General features: G+C 46.0%; 1 protein-coding gene across 2 annotated transcripts in view; it reads left to right on the forward strand.

The window, feature by feature from the left end:
- Positions 1-469: 469 nt before the first annotated feature.
- The window catches only part of LOC126281372 (Bloom syndrome protein homolog), a 171,359-nt gene continuing 154,560 nt past the window's right edge, over positions 470-17,268 (forward strand). For both annotated transcript variants that reach the window (XM_049980288.1, XM_049980289.1), the window contains exons 1-2: positions 470-893; positions 980-1,101. In XM_049980288.1, the coding sequence (XP_049836245.1) occupies positions 724-893; positions 980-1,101 (292 nt within the window). In that variant the 5' untranslated portion in view covers positions 470-723. The remainder of the gene's footprint in view (positions 894-979; positions 1,102-17,268) is intronic.

Here is a 17,268-nt window from a genome sequence, read left to right on the forward strand (position 1 = left end):
TTGTAACAAGAACCCAGGGTAAAGCGTCCGATATATTTGCAAGGTTTTGGGCTAATGCTAAGGAAAGCTGGGAGCGCAAATACAGTGTTAAGTGGACTAGCTCCACGCATTTCACATATACATACAGATCTTGAGATATGTAAATTCTTTCATTCATACGTCACGTTATAAGTTCCTGCTGTCAATTGCGACTAACGCGCTGTACGCCATTCACAGCTCATAGTTCGATGTGAGTTCTCTTCCGTCAGCTCGTTTATAAATGTTTATTCGCTGGTACAAGTCAATGACGGTGAATACAAGTGAATTCCCTGCGCGTTATTTGCGAATGCGCCTTCTCTAGTGTCCGCTTCGGTGTAAAGGGGTTTAATATAATCTTACACTGCGAATACAGACAATGTTTTGATACAAAAAATTCAAAGTAAACAAATGAACGATGAAAAATATAAACAGACCACATACTATCACTCTGACCAAAGAGTGCATGTAAAGGCGCTCTCGTTTTCGGCGCTCAAAGTCAACGATGTTTATGATTACATGTATGGTTCCACAACAGAAACACTGTTGTGTCAGTGTGTAATAGTGTATGAGAGTTGTCCGTGCTTGTACGTCTACTTGTGTCTTTTAACGTCAATTTCTATTGATGTATATACATCACATGCACTGTTTTGTTGTGGTTTACTTTCTGGACGTCACTAGTTCAAATGTTCCGATCAATACTGTGCAATGAGTAGCAAGTTTGTTTTCAAAAAGAAGAGTTCTATAACTTCAGAGCAGCAGAAAAAAGCGCAGACGACACTGGGCACATATTTTTCTAAAAAGATATCAACAGATTCCTGTGATGAATTGCCAGCTCATAAGAAGGATGACGACGAATTACTGACTTACGCAAATAGGTTAGTTTAGTTTCGGTATTATGGTTGTAAGATAACAGCTATCAGACTTTTGTAGTAATTACATTAATTTACTTTTCAAATATTAGCAACAACGTTGTGACGACCAACAAAGATTCTTCACATACCACGAACAATGAACAATCATCAGATGACTGGGAATCACAGGATGAGTTTGAACTTCCACCGAAGAAGCACAATACTTCAAGAGGTGAGTTTGGTTCTCTGTTATGTAAATATATGCTGAATTAGCCTATAGTGTCTGGCAACAGTTGTATCCCTTTAAACACTATAATGGGGAACTATGACAGCTAGTGCACACCAGTGTAATCCCAGTTTTGATATCCCAAAGTGGTATTCATGTTGAAGAAGTCAGTGTGTTCCTGCGTACTTAAGAAACTTAACAGAAAAAATTGTGATTAATAGTTTTGCAGCATTGCCCGTATCTTTGTTATGTATCTTTTGCTGACAGTGGAACCTACCATTTATTAATCAGCAATTGTATAAATATTGATTTTTGTCAATCTGTTTATCTTTCTAGACAATAAAATGTCAGATTTTGGTCACCTATCTGCTGACTTTTATAACCTATTTTTGTAAGTGATACAGCCTATTTTAGGTGCCTAATTTAAGATTTTTAGAACATAAAAGCCCGAGGTCGAGTGATCACACAGCCTCAGCACTCTCTTCAAACAGAATAGCCTTGTATAATGTAACTAAGTACGATCCCAACGTGCTCTGTATCCTGGCCCTGCCATGGGAGGAATGTAGGGCTAAACAACAAGGGGCAAAATCCTTTCCGCAACACTTGGCCTGTATTAGGAGCAATGGCGGCACCTTTTTGACCATAACACAAAGCCCTTATTTTTTGTGGAAAACATTGAAGACAAATACGGGGAAGTTCTTTTCTGATCAAAATGTCATCTCCAGTCCAGTCACAGGCGTTTCTCTCTTTTGAAAACTTGGATGACATGCCTGTGACTGTCACAAGAGTTTCAATACAGTCAAGGGCATCATCTTTCACCACAGTCTTCTTCTGTCCTCTAATGATGAACTGTGTACCAATGTAGAGTGACGGGTTGTGCATTTTGTCTGTTGTGTCCATAGGGGACCAAGGGAAAACAGAGTTGCTATTGTGGCCTTCATCTTGCCTTTCGAGGGTGATATATTGTCTGAGAAGGTCAAGGTGACAGTCTACCAGTGTGACATGAAACCCTATGTTCCTCCTCCTATGAGATGCTTCAGGTGTAAGTAGTTCAGACATGTCTCCCCATTGCATCACTACCTCTGTCTGCAGGGATTTTGGCTGTCTGTTGCATGCAACATTCATTGTGCTCCTCCTTCCATCTGTGTAAACTGCAGCAAGCTCCACTCTCCCTGCTCACCAGATTGCTCTGTTTTTTAAGTGTGAGAAGATAATGCAGGAGTATAAGATCCTGCACAAGGTCACATATGAAGAGGCCAGAAAAAGTATGAGCATCTTAATCCCATACAAATGACACAGTTTTAATGCTACAGCTGCAGTGTCGTTGCCATCATTATTGACAGTGCCTTCCACTGTTATGCGTGTTCTAATAGGTAAGAGATGCCATTTACACTGATCCAGACACTATCACTGACCATGATGCTCGCGCATCTTCATCTGAGAACTACCAGCTCTTATCTTTTATCACCCGCCATCTGGAGCCATATAATGCTCCATTCAGTGAATGGGAAACCCAGTGCCATAGCCCATTGCCCTAAGGGCCAGACGCATCCACAACCAAATTCTGAACATCTCTCAGTGGAGTGTCAGCATCACATCCTTGCCCTCTTTAATTGGATCTGGAATGAGGGTGAGTTCCCATCTCAGTGTTGAGAAAGCGCGATGGCTCTGGCACTGAAACCGGGTAAGAACCCACTATAGATTGTCAGTTGTCAACCAATCAGCCTTATCGACATTCTCTGTAAGTTGCTCAAATGCATGATGAGCAAGCAGCTTTGTTGGCTCCTTGGGTCTCAGACCTTTTGGATGCATCCAAGGGTGGTTTTTGCAAAGGCTGCTCCAGTGCTGATAATAGGGGTCACCTGGAGTCCACCATCTGGATGGGCTTTGCACATTGGCCGCACCTCATCACTGTTATTTTCTACCCATGGAAGGCTTATGACATGATATGGCATCACCATATTCTTGCTGCTTTACATGAGTGAGGCCTCCGGGGTTCACTCCAGATTTTTGTCTAGAGCTTTCTGTCGTACCATACGTTTCGTGTTCAAGTGGGTGCTTCACTCAGTACCCCCATATCCAAGCAAATGGCGTTCCACAGGGCTCGGTACTGAACAACCCCTCTTTCTGGTGGCCATCAATGGTCTAGCGGCAGCTGTGGGGTCTTTGGTATCACCCTCCTTATATTTTTGCTTTTATTATTGCTCCTCTAGTATGGCTTTTGCTGAGCTGTCACCTACAGGGTGCCATATGAAAGGCACAGTCATGCCTCTGTTTTTGAATGTGCAAAAAAAATCCAGGAGTATAAGACCCACAAGCTCACATATCAAGAGGCCAGGTGTGGCTTCCGGTTTGCAACCACTAAGACTTGTCTTATGCACTTCTGTCACCATCATACTTTACCTAGCCTATCAAGTACTTGTTGTAGTTGAGATACACTACTTTTTGGGACTAGTCTTCAATTCCCAGCTGACATGGCTTCCCCACCTCTGCCAGCTTAAGTGAAATTGCTGGCAACACCTCATTACACTTCACTGCCTCAGTAACACTAACTGGGGTGCAGATTATGCTACCCTTTTGCAGCCTTACAAAGCCCTTATTCTGTCCCATCTTGATTATTGGGACTCTTTCATATGGTTCAGCACCACCCGCAGCATTGCTGATACTGCACTCCATTCATCATTGTGGGGTCCGACTTGTGACAGGATCCTTCTGAACTAGCCCTGTGAACGGTCGAGGCTGTAGTCCCTCCATTACCTATCAGGCACTGACAACAGCTTCTGAATTATGCCACATGCATTCATAGCTTCCTTGAACATCCCAACTAATGTGTTCTTTTCCCTGGAAAGGAGCTCCACCTCCCACAACAGTGACCCAGAGCTTAGTTTGCATTTGCTCTCTCTTTTCAGAACTGCAACTTCCTCCGCTGTCACCTCTGGTCAGGGAGACATCACACCCCATGGCTTGTACCCAGTTCTTGAATCTGTCTCAAAATCTCCTTTGGTTTAAAAGATTCCATTGACCACATGGGTTTTTCACTGCCCTTTCTTAGCTGTCCTTGAGATGTATCTGAGTTCGGAAGCGGTGTTCACCGATGGCTCAACAATTGATGGACAAACAGGCTTTGCGTAGATACATGCAAAATGCAGTGAACTCCACTCTCCGCCAAACGGCTGCAGTGTCTTCACTGCTGAATTGATGGCCATTAAACTAGCGCTTAGCTAGTTCATTATTGTACTGGCAAGAGTATCCTAATTGGTAATGACTCCCTAGCAGCCCTCAGGCTATAGATTAGTGCTGCTCTCCTCACCCACTGGTTTGGCTATCCAGGACCTGGTCTGTGACCTCCATCAATCTGGGCAGCCGGTCGTTTTCAATTTGTACATTCCGTCACATTGGGATTTCGGGAAATGAATGAGCTGATTGGTTGGCCAAGCTGGCCACTAAGATGCCGATTCCAGAAATGGGGTATCTAAAACTGGACGTTTGGTCATTTACACGCCATAGATTGCTGGAAGTTTGGAATTCAGAATTCTCTGCCCTGATCTCCCCAAACAAACTGATGATAATTAAGGAGACCGTGGCTGCGCGGCAGTCTTGTCGGCTCTGCATTGCCCGCACTTGGCTGACCCCATGGCCGCATTCTCCGTCGTGGGGATCCCCCTCACTGCCGATGTGGAGTCCGCCTGATGGTGGCCCATTTACTCGTAGACAGCACTAATTTGGCTGCTTTTAGGCGCCATCTTAACCTTTGTGATGTGCTTCCTCTAATGCTGTCAGTTGATGCTAAAGTGGCTGATCTTGCTGTTATTATGTTTTGCCTATGATGGTGGTTTCTATTCATCATTATAAGGTAGGGCTTTTTCCCGAAGAGTGAGCCAATTGGGGAATGGCACCTTGCATGGTGCATTGTGTCAATCATGGGCTGAGACCTCTCGCACCCTTCATTAATGTGGATCTGCACTTCTGCTCATTCTCCAGCTGCTGGGCAAGGTCACCCTCCTGGGTGCATTTTCCTCCATCCACTGTGCAGTATCGTTTTCTGCACTGATGAAGATAATGGACCTGTTTGCTTGGTTGCACCTGATATCCAGCACAGTAGCCAGTCTGTTGTGGTGGGGTCACAATGTACCCTGTTGGTTGTAGTCCTCTGATCACACAGGGATTGCTTTGCTGATGCCTGCTCCGTTAATTCCCCACATATGCCAAGGAGAAGATGCCCGTCACCCTGGGGCATCGGGACTCCCGGCAATGGCCATCCTGCTAGTTGGCCTCTGCTGTGGCTGGGTAGTGCCCATGAGGAGGGTTCCTGGTCGGAGTCGGTGGCATCAGGACAGATGATGCGCGATGAAGCATGCCATATCATCAATTCCTGTTGATCACACAACAGCAGTCTGTATGCGTGTCACCCCTTCTCCCCCCCCCCCCCCCTCCGCCCCCTCGCCCGCCCCTTTCCCAGGAGCCACACCATGGGAGGAACACCAGGCTAAGGATGGTAACAAACCTTATTTGCCCTGGTACCTCATATGTACAAGAGATGATAGGGACTCCTTTGTTTCATTGAAGTCTCAGTTTTTTGTTGAGCATTTAGAGGACAAGTTTGGGGGGGGGGGGGGGGATGGCTTGATAAAAACGGCATCCTCAGCCCAGTCACAGGCATTACTTGCTTGTGACACCCAGGGGAATTATTCCTTTACCATCATGCTGCATAAGAGCTTAAATATGGCCCAGGGCACTATATTCCACAGAGACCTTCTTTTGCAGTCTGACGACGAGCTGCATGCCAACATAGAGCCCCAAGGTGTTCATTTTGTCCGGCGCGTCCATAAGGGTCCAAGGTATAATCAGTTTTCCACCGGTGCCTTAATCTTGGCCTTCGAGGGTGACACATTGCCTGAGAAGGTCAAGGTGATGGTCTACTGCTGTGATGTCAAGCCGTATATCCCTCCCCCGCTGTGGTGCTTTAAGTGCTGGAAGTTCAGCCATACGTCTTCCCACTGTACTTCCAGCATCACATGTCGAGATTGTGGACGTATTTCGGATCCCAATACTGCATGTGCCCCGCACTCCGCCTGTGTCAGCTGTGGAGAGCATCATTCCCCTTGCTTGCCAGACTGCAGGATTTTACAGAAAGAAAGAAAATCATGGAATATAAGACCCTGGACCGACTTACCTACACTGAGGCTAAGAGGAAATTGCAGCACCTCCATCCTGTGGCTATGACCTCCTCTTATGCCGCTGCTACGAGAACATTTGTAGTCCCGTAAATTCCACGAGTTCCAGTCGGCTGTCAGAGCCAGAAGACTAAACCTGTCCCCTTGATGGTGGGGCGCAGTTCCCTCCCTGTTGCTCCCATACCACCTACCTCGGGAGCACTTCTCAGCTGGAGAAGCGTAAGTTTTCTTCGGCTCCTCTTGCCAGGAATGGGTCTCTTGGGTCATTCCCTTCCCAGGTTTCTTCTAGTGGGAAAGATGACATCCGCCAGTGGCTGAAGTGCCAAAAAGCAGCTGGTCGTAGGACTTCACGATCATCCTCAGTCACTGAGACTGGATCAGTGAAGCCCTCCTAGCCAGAGAAACCCAAGGGGCAGCGAGAGGAACCCAAAAAGAAGACCCCCAAGGCCAAGGGAATTGTGGTGGCACCCACACCACTGCTACCTACATCTTCTGCACCTGAGAATGGGATGGAGATTCTGCCGTCCACTGAGGACCTAGATCTCGCTGGACCCTCAGACAGAATGGATATAGACTGCTCAGGCAATTTGTCCATGGCAGCAGGTGACCCTGAGGTGTAAACTGCCTCATTGAATGTTCCATGCCTTCCCAGACTCACAATGTCATCCTCCAGTGGAGTTGCAGCGTTCCATCACCTGGCTTAGCTCCTGTTAGGCTTTACACCTGCTTTCTGCATTGCCCTCCAGGAAACCTGGTTCCCAGCAATGCAGGCCCCTGCCCTCTACATCTACATCCGTACTCCGCAAGCCACCTGACCGTGTGTGGCGGAGGGTACCCTGAGTACCTCTATCGGTTCTCCCTTCTATTCCAGTCTCGTATTGTACGTGGAAAGAAGGATTGTCGGTATGCTTCTGTGTGGGCTCTAATCTCTCTGATTTTATCCTCATGGTCTCTTCGCGAGATATACGTAGGAGGGAGCAATATACTGCTTGACTCTTCGGTGAAGGTATGTTCTCGAAACTTCAACAAAAGCCCGTACCGAGCTACTGAGCGTCTCTCCTGCAGAGTCTTCCACTGGAGTTTATCTATCATCTCCGTAACGCTTTCGCAATTACTAAATGATCCTGTAACGAAGCGCGCTGCTCTCCGTTGGATCTTCTCTATCTCTTCTATCAACCCTACCTGGTGCGGATCCCACACTGCTGAGCAGTATTCAAGCATTGGGCGAACAAGCGTACTGTAACCTACTTCCTTTGTTGTCGGATTGCATTTCCTTAGGATTCTTCCAATGAATCTCAGTCTGGCATCTGCTTTACCGACGATCAACTTTATATGATCATTCCATTTTAAATCACTCCTAATGCGTACTCCCAGATAATTTATGGAATTAACTGCTTCCAGTTGCTGACCTGCTATTTTGTAGCTAAATGATAAGGGACCTATCTTTCTATGTATTCGCATCACATTACACTTCGCTACATTGAGATTCAATTGCCATTCCGTGCACCATGCGTCAATTCGCTGCAGATCCTCCTGCATTTCAGTACAATTTTCCATTGTTGCAACCTCTCGATACACCACAGCATCATCTGCAAAAAGCCTCAGTGAACTTCTGATGTCATCCACAAGGTCATTTATGTATATTGTGAATAGCAACGGTCCTATGACACTCCCCTGCGGCACACCTGAAATCACTCTTACTTCGGAAGACTTCTCTCCATTGAGAATGACGTGCTGCGTTCTGTTATCTAGGAACTCCTCAATCCAATCACACAATTGATCTGATAGTCCGTATGCTCTTACTTTGTTCATTAAACGACTATGGGGAACTGTGTCAAACGCCTTGCGGAAGTCAAGAAACACGGCATCTACCTGTGAACCCGTGTCTAAGGCCCTCTGAGTCTCGTGGACGAATAGCGCGAGCTGGGTTTCACACGATCGTCTTTTTCGAAACCCATGCTGATTCCTACAGAGTAGATTTCTAGTCTCCAGAAAAGACATTATACTCGAACATAATACGTGTTCCAAAATTCTACAACTGATCGACGTTAGAGATATAGGTCTATAGTTCTGCACATCTGTTCGACGTCCCTTCTTGAGAACGGGGATGACCTGTGCCCTTTTCCAATCCTTTGGAACGCTTCGCTCTTCCAGAGACCTACGGTACACCGCTGCAAGAAGGGGGGCAAGTTCCTTCGCGTACTCTGTGTAAAATCGAACTGGTATCCCATCAGGACCAGCGGCCTTTCCTCTTTTGAGCGATTTTAATTGTTTCTCTATCCCTCTGTCGTCTACTTCGATATCTACCATTTTGTCAACTGTGCGACAATCTAGAGAAGGAAGCACAGTGCAGTCTTCCTCTGTGAAACAGCTTTGGAAGAAGACATTTAGTAATTCGGCCTTTAGTCTGTCATCCTCTGTTTCAGTACCATTTTGGTCACAGAGTGTCTGGACATTTTGTTTTGATCCACCTACCGCTTTGACATAGGACCAAAATTTCTTAGGATTTTCTGCCAAGTCAGTACATAGAACGTTACTTTCGAATTCATTGAAAGCCTCTCGCATAGCCCTCCTCACACTACATTTCGCTTCGCGTAATTTTTGTTTGTCTGCAAGGCTTTGGCTATGTTTATGTTTGCTGTGAAGTTCCCTTTGCTTCCGCAGCAGTTTTCTAACTCGGTTGTTGTACCACGGTGGCTCTTTTCCATCTCTTACGATCTTGCTTGGCACATACTCATCTAACGCGTATTGTACCATGGTTTTGAACTTTGTCCACTGATCCTCAACACTATCTGCACTTGAGACAAAACTTTTGTGTTGAGCCGTCAGGTACTCTGTAATCTGCTTTTTGTCACTTTTGCTAAACAGAAAAATCTTCCTACCTTTTTTAATATTTCTATTTACGGCTGAAATCATCGACGCAGTAACCGCTTTATGATCGCTGATTCCCTGTTCTGCATTAACTGATTCAAATAGTTCGGGTCTGTTTGTCACCAGAAGGTCTAATATATTATCGCCACGAGTCGGTTTTCTGTTTAACTGCTCAAGGTAGCCCTCTGCAGCTATAGGGGATATTACAGGAACCATAGTGACTATAATCGAGTGTCAGGTGGAATTTGCATTTATGTCCTAAACTCAGTCTTTCGTGCAACTGTGCCCCTTCAAACCCCTCTTGAAGCTGTGGCTGTCAGAATAAGGATGATGCAGGAAATAACTGTCTGCAGTGTATATCTTCCGCTAGATGGAGCAGTACCCCTGAATATATTAGCTGCACTGATTGATCAACTCCCTAAACCTTTCCTACTTTTGGTAGATTTTAACGCTCAATAACTCCTTGTTGGGTGACCCCGTGCTTACTGGTCAAGGCAGAGATGTTGAAGCTTTACTGTCTCAGTTCGATCTCTGCCTCTTAAATACTGGGGCTGCCACACATTTCAGTGTGGCTCATGGTAGTTACTCAGCAACTGATTTATCAATTTGCAGCCCAGGACTTCTCCCATCTATCCACTGGAGAGCATGACAATGACCTGTGTGATAGTGACCACTTCCCCATCTTTCTGTCACTACCATGGCGTCAGGCCCACGGACGCCTGCACAGATGGGCTTTAAACAAGGCTGACTGGGAAACTTTCTCCTCTGCGGTCACTGTTGACTCTCCCCCCACCTGGTGCCATCGATGTTGTGGTTGAGCAGGTAACTGCATTGAATATTTCTGCAGTGGAAAATGTGATCCCTCATTCTTTGGGGTGCCCCCAGCGAAGGTTGGTACCTTGGTGGTCGCCAGAAGTTGCTGAGGCAATTAAGGAGCATTGGCAAGCTCTACAGCGACATAAGTGGCACCCTTCCGTAGAGCACCAAACAGCCTTTAAACAGCTCCATGCTCATGTTCGCCAGCTTATCAAAAGGCGGAAACAGGAGTGTTAGGAGAGCTGTGGCTCAACCATTGGGTGCCATATGTCACCGTCCCAAGTCTGGATGAAGGTCAGACATGTTCTTGGGTACTAGACCCAACAGGTATCCCTGGAATTAACATCAGTGTCATGTTGTCTACTAAAGCAAATGCAATTGCTGAGCACTATGCTCAATCCTGTGCGTCGGAGAACTACCTCCCCCCCCCAACCTATTGCATGCTCAAGTGTCAGATGGAAGGGCAAGTCCTCTCATTTGCTACATGCCACTGTGAACCCTATATTGCCCAATTTACAGAATGGGACCTCCTCAGTGCCCTTGCACATTGCCCCGACACAGCTTCTGGGCCAAGATCGGATCATCGGTCAGATGATTAAACATCTCTCATCTGACTGCAAGTGACACCTCCTCATCATCTTCAACCGGATCTGGTGCAATGGCATCTTTCCATTGCAATGGTGGGAGAGCGCCATCATTCCGGTGCTTAAACCTGGTAAAAACCCGCTTGATATGGATAACCATCGACCCATCAGCCTCACCAGCGTTCTTTGTAAACTGCTGGAACGTATGGTGTGTCAGCAGTTGGGTTGGGTTCTGGAGTTATGTGGCCTACTGGCTCCATGTCAGGGCGGCTTCCTCCATGGTTGCTCTACCACTACTAATCATGTGCCTCTTGAATCTGTCATCCGAACAGTTTTTTACAGATGCCAACACGTGGTTGCCATCTTTATTTGCGAAAAGCGTATGACACAACCTGGTGATATGATATCCTTGCCACATTACACGAGTGAGGTCTCAGAGACCCAATCCCGATTTTTATCCAATATTTCCTGTCACTTCGTACTTTCCATGTCCAAGTTGGTGCCTCCCTTAGTTCGCCTGATATTCAGAAGAATGGGGTACTGCAGGGCTCCGTATTGAGTGTATCTCTATTTTTAGTGACCATTAATGGTCTAGCAGCAGCTGTGGGGCCGTCCATCTCACCGTCTCTGTAGTAAAACAACTTTTGCATTTCATACTACTTGACCAGTATTAATGTTACTGAGTGGCACCTACAGGGAGCCATCTACAAGGCAAAGTCATGGGGGAGCCATCCACAAAGGACAGTCATAGGCTCTAGGCCATGGTTTCCAGTTTTTGGTTGCAAAGTCATGTGTTATGCACTTCTGTCTGCGTTGTACCGTCCAATTGAAACCAGAACTTTACCTTAATGATGATCCACTCACTGTAGTGGAGACATATTGATTCTTGGGGCTGGTTTTCAAAGGCAGATTGGCTTGGCTACCTCACCTTCGTCAGCTTAAGCAGAAGTGCTGTCTGCACCTCAATGCCCTCTGCTGCCTGAGCAAAACCAGCTGGGGTGCAGATCGTTCTACACTACTGCAGCTCTACAGAGCCATTGTTCAGTCCCACCTTGACTACGGGAGACTGCTTTATGCTTCGGCGGCACCCTCAGCGTTGCATTTACTCGACCCAGTGCACCACTGTGGCATTCGCCTAGCGACAGGAGCTTTTAGGACGATTCTGGTGACCAGCTTCCTGGTGGAGGCCGGAATCCCTCCATTGCAGGTTAAGCATGTGCAATTGCTCTCCAGTTATGTTGCACATGTTCAAAGTTCTCTTGCACATCCAAGTTACTGTCTCCTTTTCCCGTCCACACGGTTCATCTCCTGCATCGGCGGCCCATGACAGGGCTTACAATTACTGTTCGTGTGTGACCCCTTCTCTCCAAACTGAAGTCCTTGTCTTTACCACATAAATTTGAGGTTCATCCATGAACACCTGCATGGTGTACACGTAGGCTGCTGATTCCCCTCAACCTTTCACATCTCGCTAAGAACTCAGTTAACCATGCGACTCTCCACTGTCACTTCCTCTCAATTCTTGACATGTACGGGGGCATGATGTGGTTTACACCAATGGCTGATAGTCTTATTGGCTTTGCCTATGTTCATGGAGGACATGTAGAATAGTACTCATTGACAGATGGCTGCAGTGTGTTCACTGCAGAGCTGATGGCCATATCTCGTGCTCTTGAGGACATCTCTCATGCCAAGGCTAGTCATTTCTCCTGTGTACTGACTCCTTGAGCAGCCTAAAAGCTGTTGACCAGTGCTACCCTCACCATCCTTTGGTAGCAACCATCCAGGAGTCCATCTATGCCCTGGAACGATCCAGTGGTTCAGTGGTGTTTGTCTGGACCCCAGGTCACTTCAGAATACCAGGCAATGAACTTGCCAACAGGCGAGCCAAACAGGCTACACAGAAACCGGTTATGGAGATTAGCTTTTCTGAAACTGACATGCATTCAGTATTAGGCTTTGGGAGATGAAATGGCATAACCTCAGTACGCACAACAAGCTGTGTGCCATTAAGGAAACTACGAATGTGTGGAAGACCTCCATGCTCGCCTCTCACAGGGAGTCTGTGGTTCTCTGTCGGCTCCGAATTGGCCATACGTGGCTGGCACATGGTTATCTCCTCCGTTGCGAGGACCCACCCCAGTGTTACCATGGCTCACGAATGACGGTTGTCCATCTCTTGCTGGACTGCCCACTATTTGCCACTCCTTAACCTTCCCAGCACCCTACCTTCAGTGTTGAGCGAGAGAGCCTCAACAGCAGCTTTAGTTTTATGTGTTATTTGTGAGGGTGAGTTTTATCATTTGCTCTAAGTTTTAGCACATGTCCTTTGTTCCTGTGTGTCCACCACCCTAGTGCGTTCAAGGTGGTGCTTTTAAAGTGTTGCAGAGTGGCTGGCTTTTCCTTTTTATCCTCATGGTCACCCAGCCATAGTAACCTGCTTTCCTGTTTTAACCTCTTCTACCTGTTTCTTACATCTTCATTGTTTTCCTGTCCCCTTTTGTCCATCTAAGTGTTTGTTGCCCTTCAGTCGTTGTTGTGGTTTCATTCTGTTTTTGTTGTCTCTTTGTCTTATTCTCACTCTTGTAGTATTGTTTCCTTTGGAACCCCCCCCCCCCTCCCCTCCCTCTCCCTCCCTTTTTAATCAATCAACCAACCAACCTGAGGCGTAAACTGCCTCATTGAATGTTCCATGCCTTCCCAGCCTTACGATCTCATTATCCTCCAGTGGAATTGTGTTGGTTTTTTCCACCACTTGGCTGAGCTATGGCAATTGTTAAGCTTTATATCTGCTTTTTGCGTTGCCCTCCAGGAAACCTGGTTCCTGGCAGTGCAGACCCCTGCCCTTTGTGGCTACAAGGTATATTACAAGAACCGTAGTGAATATAGTAGAGTGTCAGGTGGAGTATGTGTCTATGTCCTGAACTCGGTATGTAGTGAGCCTGTGCCCCTTCAAACCCCACTTGAAGCTGTGCTGTCAGGATACGGACGATGCAGGAAATAACTGCCTGCAACGTATATCTTCCTCCAGATGGTGCATTACTGCTGAATGCATTGGCTGCTCTGATTGCCTAAAATGATTCCTACTTTTGGGAGATTTTAAAGCTGATAATCCCTAGTGGGGTGGCACTGTGCTAACTAGCTGAGACAGAGGTGTCGAAACTTTACTGTCTCAGTTCAACGTCTGCCTCTTAAATACTGGGGCTGCTACACATTTCGGTGTATCTCACGGTAGTTACTCGGCCATTGATTTATCACCTTATGGCCCAGGACTTCTCCCATCTACCCACTGGAGAGCACATGGTGACCTGTGTGGTAGTGACCACTTCCCCATTTTCCTGTCATTCCCCTGGCCTCATGCCCAAGGACACCTACCCAGTTGGGCTTTCAACAAGGCAGACTGGGATGACTTCACCTCTGCTGTCACTGTTGACTCTCCCCCACCTGGTGCCATCGATGTTGTGGTTGAGCACGTAACTGCAGTGGAAAATGTGATCCCTTGTTCTTTGGGGTGCCTCCGGCGAAAGTTGGTACCTTGGTGGTCGCCTAATGTAGCTACGGCAATTAAGGAGCATTGGTAAGCTCTACAGCGACATAAGTGGCACCCTTACCTAGAGCACCAAATAGCCTTTAAACATCTCCATGCCCATGTTTGCCAGCTTATCAAAAGGCGGAAACAGGAGTGTTAGGAGAGGTATGGTTCAACCATTGAGTGCCATATGTCACCTTCCCAAGTTTAGATGAAGGTCAGACGTGTACTTGGGCACCAGACTCCAACAGGTGTCCGTTGCGTTACCATCAATGGCGTGTTATCTACCAATGCAAACATGATTGCCGAGCACTTTGCTGAGCACTATGCTCAAGCCTCTGCATCGGAGAATTCCCCCCCCCCCCTCCCCTCCCCCAGCCTTTCGCACTCTCAAACAGCAGATGGAAGGGAAATTCCTCTTGTTAACTGCACGCCACAGTGAACTCTATCATTCCCCATTTTTAGAATGGGAGCTGCTCGGTGCCCTTGCACATTGCGCCCAACACAGTTCCTGGGCCAGATCGGATCCACAGTCAGAACAAAAGTACTGCATTGCCAGACAAGAGTATATGATCTTGGTTTCCTATAGACATGGTTCTGCTGTGGTACAGATAACAGAGTGTGGCATCTGGAAACTTTCTCTAATGCTCAAATATGTGGGACAGTGAAGTACTTGGGACAATACAATTCTTGTGAGCAAAACCCGTAAACCAAAGACAGATTCATGATGAAATTAGAGTGGTATATGGACCAAATGCAATGCCCTGTCCAGCCATAGTGTTATAATACCAGCAGTTTGACCAAGGCCGCACAGTCCAGAACGATTATCGTGAAGGACCACAGACAACAATGTCCAGGCAACCAAGGAACTGATTTGCAGCCATTGCAGATTTCCTGCTGATGAGGATGTTCACTCAATGGTTCTGAAGTCCCCTTGCAGTTTCTGTCAGCTGAAGGAAAGAGCAAAAATCCACTTGTTGGAGGAAGCATACAGAAAAGGCGGACAGAAACCCTCTATACTTGGTCCTCCACATGCCACTTTTGCTACTCCCCTATGTAATATACTGACAATTCCCAAGACTTCAATACATAAATAATGAACTCTCTCTCTCTCTCTCTCTCTCTCTCTCTCTCTCTCTCTCTCTCTCTCTCTCTCCTGTCATTCTAAGGCTGAGCATGTTATTCTCAAAACTTTCCAAGGTGCAACATTCTTTCCAGAATATCTTGAGCTATCCTCTCACTACTTTGATCATTTTACTGTAAAATACTTCCTTTCCCATTAAATTTATACATTTTTTAAATATTTAAAGAACTAAAATCCTCAAAGTCCAGATTTTAATCCTTAAAATACTTTTCTCCAACATTGGCAGTGTTGACAATCATGATTATACATTTTTATTGTGCTTTGGTTATGTTTCTGTTTGTATGCCCATCCTATGTAATCTGCTTACAGTTCTTTATAACATTTGCTGCTAAAAACCCCAAACTCTCAAATTAGAGGTTTGAGTCCCCCCCCCCTCCCCCCCCCCCCCCCCCCACTATTACATCTTTGTGATGTCTGTAGCACTTTGTTCTGTTTGTTTGAGACTGTAATACATAGAGTGGTTCTTCTTAGTGGAGCATAATTTTGATGTCCGCAGATAAAGTTCTGTACTCTTTGTTACTATTGATATGTGTACTGTTCTGTTAAATTCAGACACATTTGTTTTGTTTTTGTTAAGTTACACAGTTTTCGTCTGTTCTCAATCACTGATTTCCTGTTTTTCAATGGTAAGTGAAAAGCATGTCTTCAACTGTACAGCGTGTTCCACTCGAACCTCCCTGATTTCAAAGACCCAGAATAAAGCCCACAGTAGATACGACAATGAAAAATGCTCCACATTGTAGAGCATCTCAGAGAATTTATTTATTTATCGTCGATACACCTCTACATGTGAACCATTTGTAGCACGAAGAATATCGAGTCTATATTCAATTTCTTGCCAAGTTCTTTGTAATATTTCCTCTGTTATTGTTACAATCACATTAGTGATACGATGTCGCAATGTAGGAATATTGTTCACGTTGGTCTTATACACGTAGCCCTTCACAAACCTCCACATGAAGAAATCAAGTGGCATAATGTCAGGTGAATGTGGTGGCCAGGCAATGGTTTCTCCGCATCCAATCCAACGATTGGGAAATTTCCTATCCAGGAACTTGCAAACAGGCGTTGACCAATGCGGCGGAGCTCCATCTTCTTGAAAAATGATGTTGGGCTGCAAGTCTCGTATCTGTGGGTACAAAAACTGCTCCAATATGTCCAGATACACTGACCCCTTCATTGTTTGTTCTGCAAAGAAGAACAGTCCAACAATCCTGTCCTGCATTAACCTGCACCAGACGTTTAGTTTAGGGCTATTACGATCATGTTCAATGACAATGTGCAGATTTTGCAAACCCCAAATCCGAAAATTACACCTATTAACCCTTCCTGATAGATGAAAAGTTGCCTCATCTGAGAATAAACATTTTCGAGGAAGCTGGCATCCATATCAATATGCTGCAGCATATCTGCAGCAAATTGTTGTCAGCGTGGGTTGTTGTTCAGCGTCAGATGTTGCACAATTTGCACTTTGTGAGCACACATACGAAGATGCTGGTGAACTACACGATGTAATGTTGATCAAGATCCTTCAAGTTGCCTAGATGCTTGATGAATTGACTTTCGAGGGCTTCCAAGAAATGTTTGTCTGATGTCCTCCACTGTCTCTTCTGAAACTCCATAACGTGCACCACCAGAATGTTTCAGAACACTTCCAGTTGCTAGAAACTTGTTTTCACATCAGGTGGATTACATTCATACACACGACGATAATTTCTTTACACAGTAATCGGCGATTTTGTTTCTGCAAGTCACACTACTGCTTGCGTGCGCTGCTGTGGAGTGCCATTTTCTCTTCATGCGACCATACTGCACTCTGGTGATGATAGTTAGCACTTCTGACGTGGGAATATAAATTATTTAGATGCTCTACAATGTAGTGCATTTTTCATTGTTGTATCTACTGTTGTTTTTCTCTCCTGGGTCCCCCTGCGGGTTCGGGGGTAAGAATAGGCCCGCGGTATTCCTGCCTGTCGTAAGAGGCGACTAAAAGGAGTCTCAAAAGTTTCGGCCTTATGTAATGGTCCCCTCTTGGGTTTGACCTCCCATTTTCAA

This window comes from Schistocerca gregaria, chromosome 7 (genome assembly GCF_023897955.1).
Source record: "Schistocerca gregaria isolate iqSchGreg1 chromosome 7, iqSchGreg1.2, whole genome shotgun sequence".
In the NCBI taxonomy this organism is placed as follows: domain Eukaryota; kingdom Metazoa; phylum Arthropoda; class Insecta; order Orthoptera; family Acrididae; genus Schistocerca; species Schistocerca gregaria.